Here is a 22,367-nt window from a genome sequence, read left to right on the forward strand (position 1 = left end):
GAACTGACTTGGGTTGACTCATCTACTGGTTGGAGGGTTGTTGTGACACATGCTGGGCTGGCTGACCAAAGGAGACTTTGCTGGTTGAAGCATCCTATTGACCGCCGAAACAAACACATACATTTTTCTTGTTTCTGATTTGTCTTCTGTAAGATCTGCTTATATGTTCTATCTGCATTTTGCTTATCTACTTGTATGATTGCTGTGAGAAAAGTGAAATTGCTCTTAGCATAGAACATCTACAAAACTTTACATGGTATCGGAGCTGAGGTGAAGACAAACTCTATCTATAGCAATCATCATCGAAGGAAATGGATTCCTCTAAGCTTGAATTCAGGGAGAATGACAAGCTGACTGGAAGTGATGACTTCCATGCCTGGAAGATGTTATTAGATCTCAAATTAGAAGATCATGATCTCCTAGATCATGTGACAGGGAAGATTCAAGAACCTCCATCAAATGCCTCTGCTGCTGTTAAACACAAGTATAAGAAGGGAGAAATCAGAGCAAAACTGCTGATCAGGGAATCCATAAATAAGAGTCTGGTTGCCTACATATCTGAACTAGGCACATCCAAGGAGATGTATGACAAACTGATACTTATGTTCCGAGTAAACAATGTGAACCAAGTGCTATTCCTCAAGAACAAGTTGAAGAATATGAAGAAGGGCCGAGACGAGTCTATTCAAACTTTCTTTATGAAGTTGACCGAAACCAGGAACAATCTGCTAGCTATTGGGGAGACAATAGCTGATCGTGAGATGGTTCTCACCGCACTTGGAGGACTTCCATATGAATGGCAAGTATTCACAACTACCATTCTCAACAATAATACCATCCCTAACTTTGATGAGCTTTTGTCTAGATGTATGCAAGAAGAAACAAGGATGAAGGAATTTGATAATGAAAAAAATGCTGCCTATGTTGCTCATTCCCGAAAGAAGAACTCTGGTGGTTCCAAGGACAAAGGAAGGACTAAGACTCAAAAGAAGAAGGGTAAATGTTTCACCTGCCATAGGACTTGACACTATGCTAGAGAATGCCCCTTCCAGAAGAATTCTCCCGATAGTGACGACAACAACAACAACCGAAGGAATGGGAATCAAAGGAATGACAAATCCAAAGGAAAGAGGAAGGCTCACTTTGAAGGAAACCATCCACCTTCTAAAAGGACCAGAAATACCAGGTATGAGGAGTCTAATGTTGTTGATAAAAGAAATGAGTATATTCTAATATCTGCTCTCTCAGCTGCATCTCCGCCCGACACTATGGATGTCTGGCTAATCGATAGTGGTGCCTCAAGACACATCACCGGATTCAAGGAAGCACTTTCTGACATGGTTGAAAGGGATACTAATCTAGAAATTACCCTTGGGGATAATGCCACTTATCCTGTGAAAGGGACCGGGACTGTGACCCTCCACTTGTCTCAAGGACAAATCCTCCATCTACAAGATGTACTCTATGTACCCAAATTGAAGAAGAACCTTGTGTCTGTATCTGCCATGGAAGACAAAGGATTCAATGTAACTTTCTCTGATGGAAAGGTACTCATGTGGAAGAAGAGCTTCAAGGAAGCTATCTCAATTGGTTTTAGAGTTGGTACACTCTACCAGGTTGGAGGGAGTCCGTTGGGAGCTATGACTTGTGATACTATCCGTCAAACCGAACTATGGCACCGAAGATTTGGACACCTTCATTACAAGGCTCTTCCCGAAGCAAGGAAGGTGGTGACAGGGATGCCTGATTTTGGAAATAATCATAAAGGTGTATGTAAGGGCTGTGCTGAAGGAAAACATACAAGGGGACCTTTCCCCTCAAGTGTCACAAAGACATCTGAGATATTGCAACTGGTCCATTCTGATCTTTCCGGTATGTTGCCTGGAACATCCCTGGGGGGATGTTCTTACTATATGACATTTACTGATGACTTCTCTCGCAAAACCTGGATATACTTCTTGAAGAAGAAGGATGAGGCTTTCATGTGGTTCCGTACCTTCAAAGCCTTGGTGGAAAATATGACCGGAAAGAAGATCAAGATTTTGAGGACTGACAATGGCACTGAATATGAGTCAAATGAGTTCAAAGACTTTTGCAGAGAAGCTGGCATTAAGAGGGAGACTACCACTGCATATACTCCTGAGCAGAATGGTGTTGCTGAACGCAAGAATAGGACTATTGTGGAAGCTGCCCGTGCCATGCTATGTGACCAGGGTCTTCCAAAGTTTCTGTGGGGAGAAGCTGCAAATACTGCTGTGTACATTCAAAACCGATGCCCTTATTCTGCTTTGGACTCCAAAACTCCCGAAGAGGTTTTCTCTGGTAAGAAACCTGATGTCTCACATTTTAGAATTTTTGGATGTCCTGTCTATTTTCATGTGCCGAAAGAAAAGAGAAGTAAGCTGGACGCTACTGGGAAGAAAGGAATGTTTGTGGGTTACAGTGAGACTTCTAAGGCATATAGAGTCTATGTACCTGGTCAAAGGGAAGTAGAGATAAGCCATGATGTCACCTTTGACGAAGATGCTTCCCTGAAGAAAGTAGTAGATCTTCCTAGATCTGAAGAAAACCATGAAGAAAGACCTGGAAATCTGGAAGAACCCCAGGATGAGACTATGCCTGATGTTGAAGAGCCAATGGACCCTATTGATCCTTCCCCTTCTCTAGGAAAGAGGCCATCATGGCTCAGGGACACCCTCGAAGATGCTGAGGGTCATGCTGCCCCAAGGGGAACATTCCGAGAAAGCAAGAAGCCGTGTAGATACCAAGGGTATCTAGCTGCCATGAGTACTATTATACAATCTGAACCTGGATCTTTTGAAGAAGCCATCAAGCATCAAGTCTGGAAGGATGCTATGCATGAAGAATATGAGGCTATTATGAAGAATGATGTCTGGGATGTGGTCCCGAGACCGAAGGACAAATCTGTTGTCACCGCTAAATGGCTCTACAAGATTAAACATGGATCTGATGGGAGTGCTGAAAAGTTTAAGGCAAGATTTGTTGCCCGTGGCTTCTCTCAAAAGGAAGGAATTGACTATGACGATATATTTGCACCTGTGGCTCGATATACCACCATCCGATCCATCATAGCCCTTGTTGCTACGCAAGGATGGAGTCTTCATCAGATGGATGTCAAGACTGCTTTTCTGCATGGTGCAATAAAGGAAGAGGTGTATGTAGAACAACCTCTGGGATTTGAAGTTCAAGATCGAGACACTTATGTCTGCAGGTTGAAGAAAGCCCTCTATGGGTTAAAGCAAGCACCCAGAGCTTGGTATGAGAGGATGGATAGTTACTTGATGAAGCTGGGCTTCACTCGAAGCAATGCTGACCCAAACCTTTACTTTAAGGTTGAGGAAGGAAAGCCTCTCATTCTAGTGCTGTATGTGGACGACCTCTTCCTGACAGGTGATGACCCTCTCATTCATCAATGTAAGAGGGAGCTTGCTGCTGAGTTCGAGATGAAAGACCTAGGACTGATGCACTATTTCCTAGGCCTGGAGGTCTGGCAGAGACCTGGAGAGATTTTCCTTTCTCAAGGAAAGTATATTGTGAAGCTTCTGGAAAGATTTGGGATGGTGGACTGTAAGTCCGTGTCGACACCAATGGAACTCAACTTTAAGAAGTTGAGTGGCAGCGCTGCAGGGCCTATCTTGGCCAATCCTACTGAGTATCGTCAACTCATAGGAGCTTTGATGTTCTTAGTGAACACCCGTCCGGACATATGTTTTGCAGTGAATACTTTGAGTCAACAGATGGTTGAGCCTCATCATTTTCACTGGGTTGGTGCCAAGAATCTTTTGAGATATCTTCGGGGCACGATAAACCATGGGCTGAGATACACTGCTGGGAGTGTGACACTCCGGGGATATATTGATGCCGATTGGGCTGGCAGTGTGGTGGATCGTAAGAGCACATCTGGATGCTGTTTCAATCTTGGTTCTGCTTCGATCTCATGGATGAGCAGGAAGCAGAAGTCGGTGGCTTTGAGCACCGCGGAGGCCGAATACATTGCTGCTAGTATGACCTGTTGTGAAGCAGTTTGGTTGAGGAAGCTCTTTAGTGAGCTGTTCCAACATGTGCTAGATACCACTGTAATACTCTGTGATAATCAGAGTGGGATTCGTATGACTGAGAATCCTGTGTTCCACGACCGATCCAAGCATATTGATATCAGGTACCACTTTATCCGGGATATGGTACAGCGAGGCGCCGTAAGGCTCGATCATATAGGAACTGATGAGCAGGTCGCGGATATTCTCACTAAGCCCCTGGGGAAGGTCAAGTTCCTAACCTTCCGTGAGAGTCTTGGTGTCGTGGAAAGACCCTATGATGTGGGTCCTGTTGGACAATGAGCTCTGGGAGCTCTGGGGGGCTTTGGGGATAGCTTCTCGGAGCTATAAGCACTCATAATGCTTCTGCCCCACCCTTGTGATTATTGAGCTGGTTCGCCACTCATTTAATCTGTGCCCCGTATGCATCCTACCCATTGAGTTCAGGGCTCATGGGAAGTACCTCTCATTTGGCCAATGAGGTGTGGAAAAGCTAGAGACTATTAGCAAAGACTGATGGACGCATCAGAGATTGCCGTACTCTCTATCTAGGATGGCATGGTCCAACCACTTGATCTGGGATCAAGATTTGTGAGGTCTGGGACCTCTGGACTGATTATGTCAGTCGGGGAATGATGTCTTTGTGACTGACCCACTTCTGTTCTGAAATAAAGAAGCCAGCAAAGCAAGTTTCGGCGGGATGACTCACGATGTTAATTGCACTAATAGATGGAGTTCTCCCTAGTTGAGAGGGAGTGTTAAATTTGGACAACTAGGTCCAAACTCCATGTTCTGATGCTCAGATTAAGAGGCTAATATTTTTGTTGGATTCCTCTTTCTGAGAGGTGTAAAATCCATATAAAAATAGTCTTAATCCGATGAGCAGAACTTATATTTTGAATTTATTATTCTTAATAAATTATATGTGCAAAGGTCAGCCAGTTTTGTAATGTAGGCTCACATGCCCAACATATGTGTCACACACCCTCATTGATGGATATATATATATACAGGAAAAGTTGGAGAGAATTGGATCACAAAAAAAACAACTCACATCTTCCTCTCTCATCCTAAAAAGTACGAGCTACCTGGAGGACGAATTTCAGCCACACGTGGGAAGGACGAAGAGGATTTTTCTGCTGCTAGGGTTTCTGCTGCTAGGGTTTCGCAGAAGTTTGACCAGCGTTGACTTTGGTCAACACTTGGTCCAAACAAGCTGAAAACTTGTGGGAGGTTCGATTTTTGAATGCCATACTACCTGGCACAAAAATCGAGGTCAAAGGGTTGACCGTTTTGCTGCTGCGTTGACTTTTAGCTTGCTGCCCCTGCGTTGACTTTTCAGGACAACGTTGACTTTTGTAGAACTGACTTGGGTTGACTCATCTACTGGTTGGAGGGTTGTTGTGACACATGCTGGGCTGGCTGACCAAAGGAGACTTTGCTGGTTGAAGCATCCTGTTGACCGCCGAAACAAACACATACATTTTTCTTGTTTCTGATTTGTCTTCTGTAAGATCTGCTTATATGTTCTATCTGCATTTTGCTTATCTACTTGTATGATTGCTGTGAGAAAAGTGAAATTGCTCTTAGCATAGAACATCTACAAAACTTTACAAGTTGCCAACATCATGTGGCTCAGTGTTACTTGGGAGTGGAAACGAAAGTGGGGAGCGAGAGCAAAAACGGGAGTGGGAGCAAGATGTTCAAAAGCTCCCGGTTTGGGAGTGAATCCCGGAGGAGTTCGACAACCAATGTCACTTAACATCAAGGTACATAGAGGGATTGGTGATCTTGATTAAATACGAGTTCCATACCCTAATACATGACAAAATTCAATGGAAACATTGCAATCCCCTAATCTTGAAATCTTGAAAAACTGATAAGTCTGCTGGATTTTGAATGAAATCTAAAATTCTACTTTCTCCATATGAAATCCAATGAGGCCGGAACCATACTCAAACATCCTGAGTCATTTCATGGTAATGTTAAAAATTTAAGTAAAAGTGACATTCTCCTTAATCTTCACATTACCATGAAATTTGAATAGCATATCAATACTAAGAGAGGGGATCAGACCCCAAAGACCAAAATACCATGGAGTCCTCCACACTCATTTAAAAAAAAAAAATTGCGTTTTTGGGGTTTATTGGCCGCATAAAGTGACCCGGCCGAGTTGATACGGACTCGGCCGACCAAACGGGTTCGACGACCGAGTCACAATTTTTTTTACCAGCTTAGACCAACTCGGCCAAGTCGGTTCTGAGCCGGCTGACTTTTAAAACACTGATTATATCTTGTATGAGGGCAGGTGATTGGCATTTAATCAAGAGCAACAAGCCTTATATGTACCCCAATGTTGGTATTATTGATTGTTGAACTCCTTTTTCATGGCCTTAGCAATTATGTACCCTTCAATCAAGTCAAAATCATTGATCAGGCATGTTAAGCTTTCTCTACCATATTATAAGGCTTGGATTACACTGTTTGATCAACATTAGGCAATGTTGACTAAAATCCTTATAGAATTGAAGTAGAGGCAAAGGCGAGACAAGAGAAGAGGAATCTAGATTGTAGATGGTTGGTGCTGGAATAATTAATCATTGATGTACAATGGATATATCTATCTTGATTTATGTAAAAATATGCATGTTTTCATGTCTTCTACAACTAATTTTGGTATTTTGGATGCCATATATTCGCTTCCTAGATTTTTGGGAAATGACGCTTCTGCGTCGCCGCTTCCAAAAAATGCCCCCGCTTCATTGCCGCTTCGTGGAACGTTGTGTAAAACCCTAAGCTCATCCCAAAAAAGAAAAAAAAATGGACCAATAAGAAAATATTTCTGAAAACCTTTAGTCAATGTGTTAGTGCACTATTTAAAATCAAAGGATCACTTGTAGGAAGGGATATTATAATCTCTATCGATCCTACTCAAGATAATAATTATTTTAGTACTAAAAGTGCTAACTAGTTAGTGATTCTTGAATCTAATATAATTGAAACAATGGATTCGACGATTAAAAAATGATATGACATAAACAATCTACAACTAAGTATTGAAGATTATACTTTTATCTCGCAATTCACTGTTAAAACCTGATTTTATGAAAATATTGATATAATTATGGGTTCAACTTGGATGGAATCACTAGGGTCCTTCATCCTAAATACAAAGAAAAAGTTTATAACATTTTCCTATAGGAAGCAGAAAATAACACTACATCACATTACATTGGAAGATTCAGTAACACCAAAAGACGTACACTATATCTAAAAATTAATTTTTCAAGAAACTAAAAAAACGATACAAAATATGCAAAGGGAAGTTGACAAAACCATCGTTGACAAAAATGAAGAATTTTCTCGGCTTAAGGACCATAGTAAAAAATTACTGATGCAAATTAAGAGGCTTAAGAATGACAAGAAGTCTTTGGAAAACAAGGTAAAACAACTTATCGAGAACTTGATTTTGTGACAATAATGATATAATTATGGGTTCATCTTGGATGGAATCACTAGGGTCCTTCATCCTAAATACAAAGAAGAAGTTTTTAACATTTTCCTATAGGAAGCAGAAAATAACACTACATGACATTACATTGGAAGATTCAGTAACACCAAAATGCATACACTATATCTCAAAAGTAATTTTTCAAGAAACTAAAAAAGTGATAGAAAATATGCAAAGGGGAGTTGACAAAATCATAGTTGACAAGAAAGAAGAATTTTCTTGGCTTAAGGACCATAGTAAAAAATTACTGATGCAAATTAAGAAGCTTAAGAAGGACAAGAAGTTTTTGGAAAACAAGGTACAACAACTTATCGAGAAGGAAGTGTCGAAATCTTCAAATGTAGAAATTCAAGTTGAAGAAAAAAGAACGAATATCGATCCAGTGAATATCACACCTCAAGAAGGTGACAAGCTAGTTGAAGTAAAAACAAATTTTGATGTTGCAGTTAAGACGATGAAAAATCCAAATAAGACTTTGTAACCAACTCAACAACATCAGTACTTGAAGAAAATCAAGAAGTTGTCACACGAATGATAAAGGAAATTCCAACCACAAGAACTCCTTATCGACGTCCGAATCACAAGAGTAGAAAATTCAATCACTCTGCATATCTGTATCACTCAGAACAAAAGCAACGAACTTATGTTACAAAGACTACTAATTTCAGTGCAATTCAGCCTTGTGATAAACTTTCGCACGAAGTACCTTGTAACTGCAAGATTCCACAGAAGATTAATTTAGGATGGTTAGATCCCTTCTTAGTTCGAGAATTTTGTTTATCACTTAGAGGATCCTATCATCTTGTATCATTAAAGATGACGACTTGAATAATTCCTAAAGATGCGAATAGATTACAAGGCAAAGAAACAAAATGACATGTCTTATTAGCAATAAGTTTTGAAGACGAAGCTTTTTGAAGAAGAAAGCAATGTTATATAAGTATAAATAGCAATCCTAATCATGATTAATGATTGATGAGTATAGAAGAGGCATGTCTCTTAAAACATGACTGTTCATGAAGGGCCACCTGCCTAACTATATAAGCAGGCCGTCATTTGTAATCATCTCATATCTTCTGTACATTCTTATATAAATATATTATTGATCTATCATAGATATTTGTATATTTCATATCTTCTGAGTATATTGCTGCATTTATGAACTTTGTTCATAACACAATATCACATTCTAAGCATTAAGATAAGTTAACGGTTAATGTGTCGAATCAAGATTTTGTTCGAGTGATGTTGACATTTTTAATAGGGTCATGACAAAGGAGTTCAAAAATAAATGCCGCCAACATCGATGTATATAGATGGTTTGGTGCTCTTGATTAAGTGCTAGTTGCAAACTTCCAAACCCTCGTGCATGACAGAATCCAATGGACACATTGCAGTTCCCTCAATCCCGAAAACTGTTAAGCCTGCTGGATTTTGAATCGAATCTAAAATTGTACTTTCTGCATATGAAATTCAGTGAGGTTGGAACCACCCTCAAACATTCTGAAACAATCAATGGCAATGTTAAAAATTTAAGTAAAAGGATGAGAATGAAAGATTGTCTTGAATCTTTTGTTTCCATTCTTTTAGTTTAAGAATTTAACATTACCATTAATTATGTAGCATTGGAAGGGCCAAAGGGTTGATTATTAGGCCACCGCACTCATACATTATTATTTTTTGTTAAAATTTTTTTGTGATGAGGGTCATCGTATAGTATGGAACTGGATGAATCTGTACAGAAGTGGTCAGTTCCGTGAGAAATGCCGGTTTGGTACTGAAACGGCCTTTTCTGGTTCTGTGCCACTGGTCAGAATTGTTAGGGCCTGAAAATTTCTGGACTGGCTGGTTCTGATTGTTAAAAATTCTAGGGCAATATACTGATTTCTGGAATCTGAACAGTGATAATTACGTGTGAAGATTATATATGTAATTCTTTTCAGTTTTACAACATCTTCATCAAGTAACTATACTTCAGAAAATCAACGATACAAGAACAAGAAAACAGAGATCAAAATGCACAATATCAACACAATGATTTCCCCAGGAAAACCCACATGGAGTAAAGACCCAGCAAATCTTTCCTTAGAGAACCAATTCAACAAAAACACCAAAGTCAAAGCTATACACAAACTAACCAGTAAAAGTATCCACCAAGTGTTCAAGTCATAGTTACTTGTGAAGATTATATATGTAATTCTTTTCAGTTTTACAACATCTTCATCAAGTAACTATACTTCAGAAAATCAACGATACAAGAACAAGAAAACAGAGATCAAAATGCACAATATCAACACAATGATTTCCTCAGGAAAACCCACATGGAGTAAAGACCCAGCAAATCTTTCCTTAGAGAACCAATTCAACAAAAACACCAAAGTCAAAGCTATACACAAACTAACCAGTAAGAGTATCCACCAAGTGTTCCAGTCAGCCCTTCTCAATCTGATGGCAAGAACAGAATATTTCGGCTTCTTCTTCCAGAAGATATGCCTTCTTTTAGACATAGACAAACTTCAGAAGTTGAGCCTTTCTCACAGAATCTCAGCCTCTTATCACAGAGATAATCCACAGGATCTGGGCCTCTGCTCAGAGATATTTCGGCTGCCTTATACAGAGATATTTCAGCCTCCTTGCAGAGGGATATACTTCAGACTTTCTGATCTCTTCCTCAGATATGAACCACAGGTAATTCGACCTTCTTAGAACAGAGATAGATCACAGAGATAATTCAATCTTCCATGAGTCTCCTGCACCTTCAATCTGCTCCTTATCTTCCTTCATATGCCCAGAAATATATTGATTTTTGCTCAGACGAAATGTGCATTAAGAGGAGGAGGAGTGACTTCTATATATAGTGATTGCATTGGTCGAATGGGTGCCAATCATTAGCTGAGCCGACTTGTAGGAGAGAGAGCTGACTTGAACACTTTTGGATCCAAAAACAAATATGTAAAAATTCTTTTTGATAAATACGAAATTTGATTTTCGCATGAGCATAAAGAACATGCTTTTTAAGAACAAGTATATCAATATGAAGATGGACCATAGCTACAGATTCAACACTGACAACATTGATTTAACCAGCTAATTCCCAACTGTGATATTTAAATATCACATTGGTTGGATGCCATTGATATATATTACAAAGTGACATTTTGCATTATACAATGACCTAAATATTATTGGAATATTAATACTGCAACAAATTCTGGATCGGTGTCTTCGTGCTCTAAATGACTGTCTGTAAGGAAAATGATTCTTGAAGGTGTACTGGTAAAGGCATTTGGAATTTCAGATTGTATATAATGTGAGTTGCACCAGGCTGTAATATTTTCGTGTTATGATTACATTTAAGTAAAACTAGGAATTTTTTGTTTTGATATGAAGTTTAAACTTTAGCATTGGGCGAGCCTTATTCTTCAATGCCCTCTGAAGTAATCTATCCTTGAGATTTTCTATGTTACAGAAGAAATTAAAAATAGAGAAATACTTCTGTCCAGAATATGTTCTCTCAGGTCTTTTTAACTTTTTTGCAGTTGGAAATTTTGGGCTTAATGCTTTAGCAACATTGGCAAACCTTTCATTGAATGGATCACTGCCTCAACCCTTGGTTGGCCCTGGTAAGGATTTTTCTTGGTCTTATGTAAATGATGGTACCTTCTATTAACGTGTATATTCTAGCTGTTAGAACACGCTTGCAATTGAAGAAGAGATTTGGTAAGCATGTGATGCATTTCTTCTACATATGGCACACATAAATACATTATTTAATGACCGTCTGTTTCATCTTCCGAGAGGTCTCTTGGAGTCTCCATGACTCTTCTCATTCTCTTGTGATTTTTGACATTCATCTCCATGAGAATAACACATTCACCATAATCTCTAAGGGTTACATTTCCAACACTAGTTGTTAAAATGAAGGAACAAAGCCTGGTTAATATGAATTTATGAAAAGAGAATGCCGAATCTGGATGTTGCAGTCTGGAATCTAACAGTACATATGACCATGTAATCTAAGTGCATATTTTAGCAGAGATGCAGTCCTTTTTACATCTAGTGCATGTGCTAAGCAGACACTGTCAGAAAGATGCATTTCCTAGGCTTCTAGGACTTATTTTTAAGACATTATTGCAAAATGACTTTCAAATTTTATGTGCATATGTATATTACTATATACTTTGTTATAGTTCCTTTTTGCTGTTGTGGAAAATTGATTTTTATGATTCATCAATCAAATTGAACTTATTGTTTTTGGCCAAGTCTGTACAATTATGTTTGATCTCTATTTCAATTCAGGAAATCTCACCTTAGCTTCTATGCCAAGATACAGGCAGGCTGCAAGTGTTTGTAGAGTTTTTCCATGAACATTCATTATTATCTCTCAACTTGCATGGACTAAAGTCTAAAGTACAGGTGGAATCATCTTTGAAAATTGTTACTTGTCCATTATTTAATGGGAGCAATGGATTTAATGTTATTGGTGATTGCAGATTCCTTACAACAGCTCCAGGAAGAGAATAATGGGAATGACTTACTTCAAAAGGAACAAATCAGTGCTGAGGATGTTGCAAAGGTTGATGTTGCAATAAGAAATCAGGCTAGTTCACTGGATCAAGAAAGATATTCACAAGTGAAGGATGCTGTAAAGAGTGTTGAACTGGCTACAAAGCAGACTGTTGAGGATAAAATAGTTAATGTGGAATCAAACATGCAACATACATCATCTCTTGCTGAATCAAGGAAGAGGAAAATAAAAGGTGGAGCAGAAAAGGTATGATTAGGTGGCAAGCTTCTGGGAACTTTTTTTTTATTGTATGTCACAGCCTGTGGAAAATTGCTTTGTAAGAATTTGGTGAAACTTATTTTGTCGATGTTTTTCTAGAGTGATCAGGTTGGGGCAATAGGAGAATCTTGCTCAGCAGAGACGGAAAAAATGGAGGGACAGGTTTCTCCCTTTTCTTGGTTGTATGAAAATACTGAAAGAATAGGTTAAACATTCCAGATATTGTGAATAAGGCTTTCTTGAGTGGTGACAGAAACTAGATTTATTGTGCTAGCTGAAGTTGATTTTTTGTTGAATGCTTAGATATGCTTTAATTTGTAAGACCTATGTTGTGAAGTGATTTGTCTAAGGTACCATTTTAAGTTTGTATTAAAAACATGAATCTAGACGGTGCTATTGTTTGATCTTTTGTGCTGGAGCTAGCTGACGAACCATTCATTTTAAAAGTTGTAAATATGTTTCTTGTTATTCTTAATAGAATGTAAAGCTTGATGGGATTTAAGATGTGAGATTGCTGTTTACAATGCAAATGGAAACTATGTTGTTACTGCGTGGAGCGAGGTGGATGGACAGAATATTATTGTTGATGTTTGTAGCTTGGGCAGGTACTTCTACACAGGCTTAAGTGTCTAGGCATGTAGAAGTCGCCCAAAGACTCCCTAAGGAACTTGCTCAAGTATTGAGTAAGTTTCTACTATAACTTAGTCTAACTTAATAAAATTACATAATTAATATGTTGGCTATTGAGCTAAAGAAATTTAGGAAAAATAAAGTATTTACATAAGTGATTATGCTTTAATCTCAACTGTTCCTCTCAAGTGAGGCGAAATTTAATGTCATCTGTCCATCACTTTCGAGATTAGGGTTAGGGATTTATCTCGACAAAAAATTATAAAAGCAAGGCTAAGTAAAGGAGAAAGATGCAACATACAATGGCACAATCCATTGAGAAATAGATTTTCTAATGTGACGAGTGATATACTCAAGTGTGCCGGTTCCAAGTAAGGTGCAAGGATACAACATTGAGGATCTAGATCAACCAAGTAGATGGAGGACATATTTAGGGCATGATTAGTTGTATCATATCTAGGGTATGTTGTAAATGTATTTAACTTAGTTTGACTGTTACCCTTGTTATTGCTCAAATTGGCAGTGTCGGCAAGTTTCAACCAAGATCGTGATACGATAAGCACTATTAGGAGTATGCCCAATGTCACCTCACATATTCCTCTCACTTTAGGCCTATTACTGCTCAAACTAATAGGGGACCTAAGGGAAAATGCTAGACTTAGCCCACTGTCACCTCAACTAAGGCTCCCTTCTATTTACAGACTTTCACTGATGGGAGGAGACCCGATATGTTATGGAGTCACCAATGAAAGATAAATCAAGGAATGGATGTGTTGTGACCCAAATGATTCCTTTCCAGAAGAGGTTGAAGGATAGAGCTAGCTTGCTCTCTAAGCAAGGTACAATGACTTCTAGGAGAGGGATGAGAGGATTTGAGGGTTAGGTTTAGGGGATATGATTCGTGAAAAAGTTTATTGATCCCTAAAATCCTTATTGAAATTGGTATTCTGGATGGTTCTTGAAGAATTATCTTTTCAAAGGAACTGGACCACACGAGAACAAGTGAACCAAGTCTAGGGTAGGAGGAAAGAGTGGCAACCAATGATGTTCTTATCTCGGAGCTAGGGCTTGGCTTTTCTCACAACTCCACTGTCGGAATGGCCTCAAATTTGAAGGAGGTCTTGAGGAGACACTCACACATGAGAGGCTAGGAGAGATAACTTTTTGGACGGATAGTTTGCTGGGAAAATGATGCCCTAGGTGAGCAATTTTGGCTAGACCTAGGAAAAGGTGAAAAACGTATGATTTTAGGTAACCACCTCTTGGTGGATCAGTGCCTTAGTCTTGGAAGAATGGAGTCTTTGGTTCTTGGTCAAGGAGGCCTCAAGACCAAGGTTACTTGGGAGTGGGAGTGGGAGTGGGAGTGACATTTTCAGAAGCTCCTGGTTTGGGAGCGATTCATGGAGCGATTTTATATATATATATATATATATATATATATATATATATCTTTTTTTTTTAATATTTTGATGCATATATGTCAACAAAAGTATGTAGAATGATGAATTAGATATAAAAAACATAAAAAACATAGATTGAACCATATAGAAACAATCATCTAGAAGTTATAATCTTCATCAACCACATCCACAAGTTAGTAACATACAACATATTGAGTGTCATGATTCATCAATCTTAAAGTCTCTAGCTTTTAAAATTCAATATATAACATTTTTCATAATTGATCACCAAAGTTGTACTTGTAAGTTAAGTGTAACCATTACAACAAAGAATATCTAACATGAAATGAAACAACTTTCAACTTTCACAAAGCATCATATTCATAATTCATTACCAATGAGTTATAATTGCCAACTTCAAACTTCAACCTTAAATTGTCATAATCATATATTGTTTACAAAAAATATCATAATAAATATGAAAGAGTCAATAGTTTTAAAAACGACTAGAAACTAGAAGATTCAAAAGACAAGTAAATCTATTATCTACAACTTACTCTTGCCGCCACGAGAAATGTATAATTTTTGAGCAGGTCATGGTGGTCTTCTAGGAGTCTCTTCCTGCACAGTCCCACGACCAGATTCAAAATCCACATGCCCTCCACGTGAGGATGTAGATGGAGGAGGCGACGACAACAAAGGAACAATACTTGGAACTTGAGCACTAGCACTGACACTGCTACTGGATGGTAGGGGTGGCATGGTTGTTTTTCTTCCATTTTCATCTCTCATAAGATCTTATTCCAATTCTTCAAGATGCATAGTGCCATCCTTCAAATTATCGTCCTTTGAGTGGTTGTCCCAAATTTTATATGTTGGATCCTCAGAAGGCCGATCACAGTAATGACTCAACAACCTCAAGTTGTAGTGCACATAAACCAAGCTTTCTAGCTGGTTTTCATTGAGTTTGTTTCTTTTCACATTATATATGAAGTTGTAGGTGCTCCAACACCTCTCTGTAGAAGAAGTATTTACAACCTGTGAGAGAACTCTTTTTGCCAATTTTGGTAGAACTCCCATGCCGCCATATGATTCCCACCATGTGAGAGCATCAAATTTGTCTCTATCTTCCATTGCATGCAAAGAACCAAACAAACCAGTGCAATTGAAGTATCCGACCAATTCAAGGCACACATTAGCACACTCCACCTTGTCAGGTGCCAACTTGTCTAATGCTTCAAAATATCCTATAGATTCCTCTTCATTTGTATGGGGTTTGACCTTAATCCCACCCCCAGGTGCAGGTTGGCCCAATCAAGATGGAGAGTAGTATTTTGGCGTAAGGATATACGCCAAAGCATGTAGTGGAACATTAAGTTTATTCCACCGTGTACATACACAATTGTGAATCAGTGTATACAAGTTGGGAGCATCTTTCTGAAGAATATCTTTTACTTGCCCCAACATGGTATCCATCCATTCATATAGCTCCCCAGTCATTGGTTTATCTGTATCTGCAAAACGAATCATGTGATAAATGGGCTTGGTGAATTCCAATACTTGCCTCACACATGCCCAAAACAGACCGTTAAGAGCGGTCTCCTCCACTTGTTCAAAACCTTGCTTTTTAGCTGCATTTGTAGCTCTGTCCTTTAATATCTACCAGTGTGGACTTGATAACATGCTAGCCAATGACTCTCTTACCTTGAAAAGGCACCTGAGGGTGAGGTAATAGCTAGCAAATCTAGTCTTCGCAATCTTCAACAACTCTAATCTTGAGTGATTGCGGATAAGCCCATGGGTATTGCTATGATTTGTAATAAAATTTATCATTTGTTTGCCTCTCTTGTACAAATCACCAATCCATTTGTATTGTTGGTTTTTGTTCTTAATAATATCATGCAGCAAAAGGTTCATTATGTGAACCAAACACCCAGACCAAAATATGTTGGGGTATTCATCCTCAATAATTGCTCCCGCTGCCTTACAATTAGTAGTATTATCAGTGATGACTTGGATGAAATTGTATGGCCCAATACGTTCAATTGTTTCAAGTAATGGTTCTGCAATGTTGATGGAAGTGTTGAACTTATTTGAATAATCATATGCTGAAAGAAAGATGGCACCACTAATAGACACAGCAAGAACACTTATCAATGGTTGACCTTTTACATTTGTCCATCCATCAGATACAATGGACAGCCCATTCTCAGTCCAAGAATTTGTCATTCTACCCAAAGTATGTGATATTTTTGCTTTTTTCATGATCAAGTCCAATGGTTCTTGCCTTGTCATACTCAGGGCTCTTATCCTTTAGGGGCATCATTTATGGAAGAAACCGTTTCATGCCAATAAGGTGATCGAAGAACATTGAATGGTATCCCACATGCATAGAGAAACCTATAAACTTTTGAATCCACATCATTCCTACACTCTTCATCAAGGAAATCTGATATGGTTCTACGCCTTAAAGAGACGTTTGGTGACCATGTGCCTCCATATCTACTGCCATGGGAGGATGCTGAAGGAGTTCGTCGTGCGTGTTGATGTGATTGCGAGCTATGTTCAAAGAAACCCTTTGATTTGTTAGATTTGTATTGGGCTTCCTCCACTTCCCTTATGTATTTGGCTCTGTTTGCCGCTGACACACTTGCACAAGTTTTGATTCCTATTTGTTTATCTCCATCCCACAACCTTTTCCCACAGAGGTGCCTTCTGGCACGGGTGTATGAACTTGTGTAAGTATTGTTGCAATGGGGACAGTGAAATTTAGTGGTTCAACCCCCTTTCCCTGTTTCAAGCCTAGAAACATATTTCCACAATGGGGTTTGGTCTTGTTTAGTTTTTTGGGTTGAATCATGTTCACTTTCTTCCTCCTCAGCAAAGTACTACTCTCCGGGGTTTCATCAGATCCACTATAACCCACTTCTTTATCCTCTTCTTCATGTTCAACTTTCCTTTTTCAACTCTCCAACACCATAATAACCGAAAAAGGAACCAAGAAGAAGAAAATGCTAAGCCATATAACCATGATGTTTGAAATTTGAAGTTTTGAATCTGCAAAAAAATGGATGAATGGGAAAGGGAAATAGAGAATTTATTTATTTAGCAATGAACATAAAAAAAATGCTAGATTAGAGTGTGGATCCTACCTCTTTGGCCTTCAATCTCAATCTCAAGCTCCAATCTTCCCTTGCAAGCTCCTCAAACTCCTCCAAGCTCCTCTCTAACCAAGCTTCTCTCTCCAAGCTTCAAACTCTTTCTTGCTCCAAACTCTCTTGTTCTCTCAATGGATAAAGTGAATAATGGGAGGGGAAAGGGTCTATTTATTTTCCCCCCTCCCCTTCGCTCTCTCTTCTCCCCTTTTCCCTCCCTTTCCCCCTCTCTCTACGCCGCTGTCGCCCTCCCTTTCGGCCGCACAGGCTTCCTTTCCGTCAGACGGGAGCGATTTTTTCAACGGGGGATCTGTCAAGAGCGATCGCTCCCCCATTGAAAACAACGTTCCCAGAGCGACGCTCCCTAATTCACTCTCGAAAAAACCTGGGGTCGCTCCCCGACCGCTCCCCAATTGAAAACAATGCTCCTGGAGCGATGCTCCCTAATTCGCTCCCAAAAAAATCAGGGAGCAATTTTTTTTGTCTGGAGCGCGCTCTCGCTCAGATTGTGAATTGGGAGCGAGATCGGGGGGGGGGGGAGCGCTCCTCAACTATTTGACAATAGAGAAGCTCCAAGACAAGATAAACCAAATCCACACATCAAAATTCATCCATAAAGCTCCAATTCATGCTCGAAGAAAAAGTGCGAAATTCTCAAGACAGAGAAGAGACCCAATCGAAAGTGATGATGAGAAAATGAACTCATTTCACTTGTATTTATACACTAATGAGGAGTTCGAATTAGCCTCCTTGGCCTACATAACTCCCAAAAATAAAATAATGTTCTAATAATCTAGCTTTTGGTGATAAGCCCACCAAACTATCTCACAAATGAAAGAATAAGCCTCTCAAGAGGTCAAATAATAATCTATGCATGCCTTAGGGCCCTCTAAGAGGCCTGATGAGGTCCATGTGTGCCATAATGAAGAGTAGGACTCTCAAAAGTGACAAACAAGGGGTTGACCCCTTGTTCTCCAAACAATAAACCTGTGGTTGTCCCAACGGGTATGGGTGCACAATAATAACCTGATGGGTCTCCAAATGAGTCGAAGGTGCTTGTAGATCATCTACAAGGGCTCTAATGATGTTGTAGGGGATGCCACATCATTCTACAAGTCTTGGGTCAACTACTAAGTGAATGGTACATTTTTCGGGCTGGTTGGTCCAAGGTGAACTAGGTGCATTTTAATCGTCCAATGGGATTATCTCGAGCATCTCTAACCATCTTTGTGGATCCATGGAGTGCTATCTACTGCTATGGAGGCCCATGGATCTCAAAACACTCCCTACATGTGCCAATGTAGCCCTCTAGAGGATTAGGACCCCGTATAGGGAGATCAAACCCAAAACGGACACCATCTGCAATCTTGCATAAGATCCAATTCGTCCCCTAGCTTTCCAGTACAACAAGTCATTAGAGAAATCGAGTAAATGAGCTTAGCAACCATGGACCACAGGTGGGGACTTCATAATGGCTTGCCCTTCCATAATGGGCTTCAGGATGTGCCAATGTCTCCTAACTTGAAATGGGGTTAACCAAGTATCCTATTAGGTGGTTTCTACTTTTAAAGGGGATAATATGTTCAAGGTACATCCTTCAAAAGGTGGTGGCATGTGATAGATAGGTGAATGAAGTAGGGGATGATAAGGGGCAGCCCTGGGCCACATACTGGGGTACAAGGGTAGCTATTAAAAGGGAAGCTCACACTTGGGTTTGTAATGTTGTATAGAAGGGAGCAATCGTGGCACATGAGGTGCGCTGACCTTCATTTTTCCACCCTTCTTTATATGCCTTTTGCCTTTTTATGATTTTCTTTGATTAACTGCTTGGGGCTCAAGGGGTAAGAGCATGATGCATAAGATATAACAATGAATAATCCCTTTTAAGGTAGGACGGTTCATTGCCCACCAGGGGTCAGGAAAATCATGGGTTCCTATATGATGAAGGAGGCTCATATAACCTGTAGGAACTAGGGTGATGGTCATGATGATGGGGTAGAGCTCATGTATTGGCTTTTGCCCACGTGCAAAATGTGTTTGTCCCTGCCATCTTTTGCATTTTTTGGTACAATACATCTTCCTGTTGAATGTGGCCAAATGTGCTTTTGTCTTTTTTTTTAGCTGCATCAACCTCCGGGGTATTATTCCAAGCCTGACCCAAGGTGTGGGCAAAGGGAATGGGTGAGCTAACCCTATGTGGATCCAGTGGAGGAATGTAGACCCAGGTGGGAGAAATGATGAATGAGGTAATAATGAGTGGAAAATATGTAATATAAGTGGATACGGATTTGGACCACGCAACCAAAATTGGGGCTTCCCGTGAAATACCATCCCTAAAGCCAAATGGTCAGTAAAAGAGATCCCACAGGACTAGAATCCAAGGTTAATATCCAAAAGGGATATGGGGGACAAGAGCACAAACCTAACCCATTATTTCTGCTGAATCCCACCAGTGATCCATTCCCAGAAGTGTCCATGATAAACAAGCTACAATACTCAACTACCAAATGACAAGGCATACCTTTAGGTTCAGGATGCCCACCTTCAAACATATGATCATGGTAGATGGGTGAAGGACCACATGGCTGGCTCAGGTGGTGGAGAAATGGCACAATGAGCTAGCTGGTGGCTGCAAGGGGCTTCTGATTGTTGACTGAGGACCATTTTGGAGAAATTTTTTCTCCTAGGGATATCACCCACAAAATAGTGGGTAACAAGGCCAACTTCCACTAAATGTCATGAGCGATATCCCCACACACAACAGTTTAACCAACGAATAAGTAAGCATACGCCTAATCAATTAGATTGGAGATGTAGCCATTATAATAGAAAATATGATATGATCATTAATATAACAACTAATTAATAGTGCATAACAACGATGGAAAAGTATTCAATATGCTAGAAATATGAGTTTGTAACACTAGAAATTGAGTATGATAGCTTCTTACCATAGTAGAATCAATGTTTAGAATAAATGTTGTTGGAATTGGACTAGAATCGGTTGAAACAGTCGGTTTGACTGGTTTGGGGCTCAAACCAATCCAATTCGAGATTCAGAACTGGAAATGGTTAGTTGGATACCAAACCGGCCATTTTTGTAGGGGAACTGGCCGGTTCGGTATCAAACCAACTTTTTTTCTCTGAACCGACCAGTTTTGTACCTAATCGACTGATTTCGTACAATTTGGCCAATGATATCCCAAACACGATTTAAAAAAAAACAAGAATTTGTGAGTGGGGCAGCTTAATATTCAAGCTTATGTCCCTAATATTGCTATGCAATTCATGGTAATGTTAAATTCTTAAAGTAAAAGTAACATTTTGCTTTATTTGTCATTTTCATCTTTTTACTTCAATTTTTAACCTTAAGAAATGACTCAGGAAGTTTAAGATTGGTTTTGACCTCCTTGGATTTCATATGGAGAAAGTAGAATTTTATATCTCGCTCAAAATCCAAGAGTCAATAGTTTTTTTTTTTTTTTTAAGGATTGGGGGGATTGCAACGTTTCCATTGGATTTTGTCATGTGTGAGGGTATGGAACTACTATTTAATCAAGAGCACCAAACCTTCGATGTACCTTGATGCTAGTGGCATTGATTGTCAAACTCCTCTATCATGATCCCCTACAAAAAATGTACCGATCACTTATACAAAATCTTGATTTGACTTGCTATATTTTTTCTATGTTATTTTATTGCTTAGAGGGTGATATTGATGACGACGATCCCAATATAGGCAATGATTTTGATTATAGGTAGGTATTTGTTGTAGCAAGAATTTTTTTGGATGCTAGAGGCCATCTAGAGCCTGTTTGTTGAAGTATTTTCAATTTAGAGATGGATTGCACTCAATGCTATTTTGGTTATGTGCACCCTTACATGCTATATAAATGAGAACTTTTGCTTATTTGTGCATAAATTGTTTAGATTCATATGGTGCACATGAATATATATGTTTTTCTTTAAAATTTAAATATTCTATCTGTTTTTGGTCGATTGGTTTTTTGGTTAGGTTTTTTTACCGGTTTTGATTGATTCTTGGTTCAAAGGGTTTTCTGGTTCGATCACCAGTTCAATTCTGATAACATTGAGTAGAATGCTAAATAGAACTATTATACTTGTTCTCTATTGCTGCAAGGATACAAAAGACTTGCTGTGCAAACTTGTACTTTAATATTTCTAAAAAATGCAGCGGGCCAACAAGCATAGGGCCACTTTAGGGGCCTGAATTTAACCTTCAGTGAATTTGAAACTCAAGGAAATTTGTTAAAGATATCATTTCTATCAAAGAGCTTTCCAATGAGCACAATAACACTAAATTTGGACAAGTAGTCTAAAAGATATTAAATTTGCAATATGACTACCTAGAAATGAGCCAACATCTGTGAAGGTTGAAAATTGACTTGACTAGAAATCATAATTAGTCTTGCAAATAATTTTGGATAGCCAATATATGATCTAATAGAAATAATTAGTCAATGGAAAGCTTGTTTAGATGAACTTAAATGGATACAAAAGGTTTCACAATTGTTTTCACGTATGCCAGGGCAAGGGTGTGTGCTAATTTTAGGTAGCAATGGTATGTTCTATGCTTAAGACAATTTACTTCAATGTTCCTTTAGCAGCGCAATTAAAACTTCCAATTATATCCAGTAGCAATCACATTAACTTATAAACATTGATAGTAGATAGAACATAAAATTATATGCAAAAAACAAGCCAAGACAAGATGTGGCAGATGCCAGGGACAAACCCCAATGTGGGGAAACTCTCTAATCAAATCTTCTTATTATTCTTCAATAGTTCAACAGAGAGAGAGTACAAATA

The 22,367-nt window shown here is 39.1% G+C and overlaps 1 protein-coding gene across 3 annotated transcripts in view; it reads left to right on the forward strand.

Moving 5' to 3' along the window:
* Window positions 1-22,367, forward strand: part of LOC149157695 (protein ALWAYS EARLY 3-like) — a 422,957-nt gene that overhangs the window by 223,424 nt on the left and 177,166 nt on the right. Inside the window, exons 9-11 of one of the 3 annotated variants that reach the window (XM_089435959.1) lie at window positions 11,106-11,189; window positions 12,060-12,340; window positions 12,452-12,514. In XM_089435959.1, coding sequence (XP_089292085.1) covers window positions 11,106-11,189; window positions 12,060-12,340; window positions 12,452-12,514 — 428 coding nt within the window. The remainder of the gene's footprint in view (window positions 1-11,105; window positions 11,190-12,059; window positions 12,341-12,451; window positions 12,515-22,367) is intronic. The other 2 variants (XM_089435960.1, XM_089435961.1) reach the window with 2 other exon arrangements.

Source organism: Pinus tabuliformis, chromosome 5_2, assembly GCF_031772625.1.
Source record: "Pinus tabuliformis cultivar Carrire ecotype Pingquan chromosome 5_2, CPIR1, whole genome shotgun sequence".
Classification (NCBI taxonomy): Eukaryota; Viridiplantae; Streptophyta; class Pinopsida; order Pinales; family Pinaceae; genus Pinus; species Pinus tabuliformis.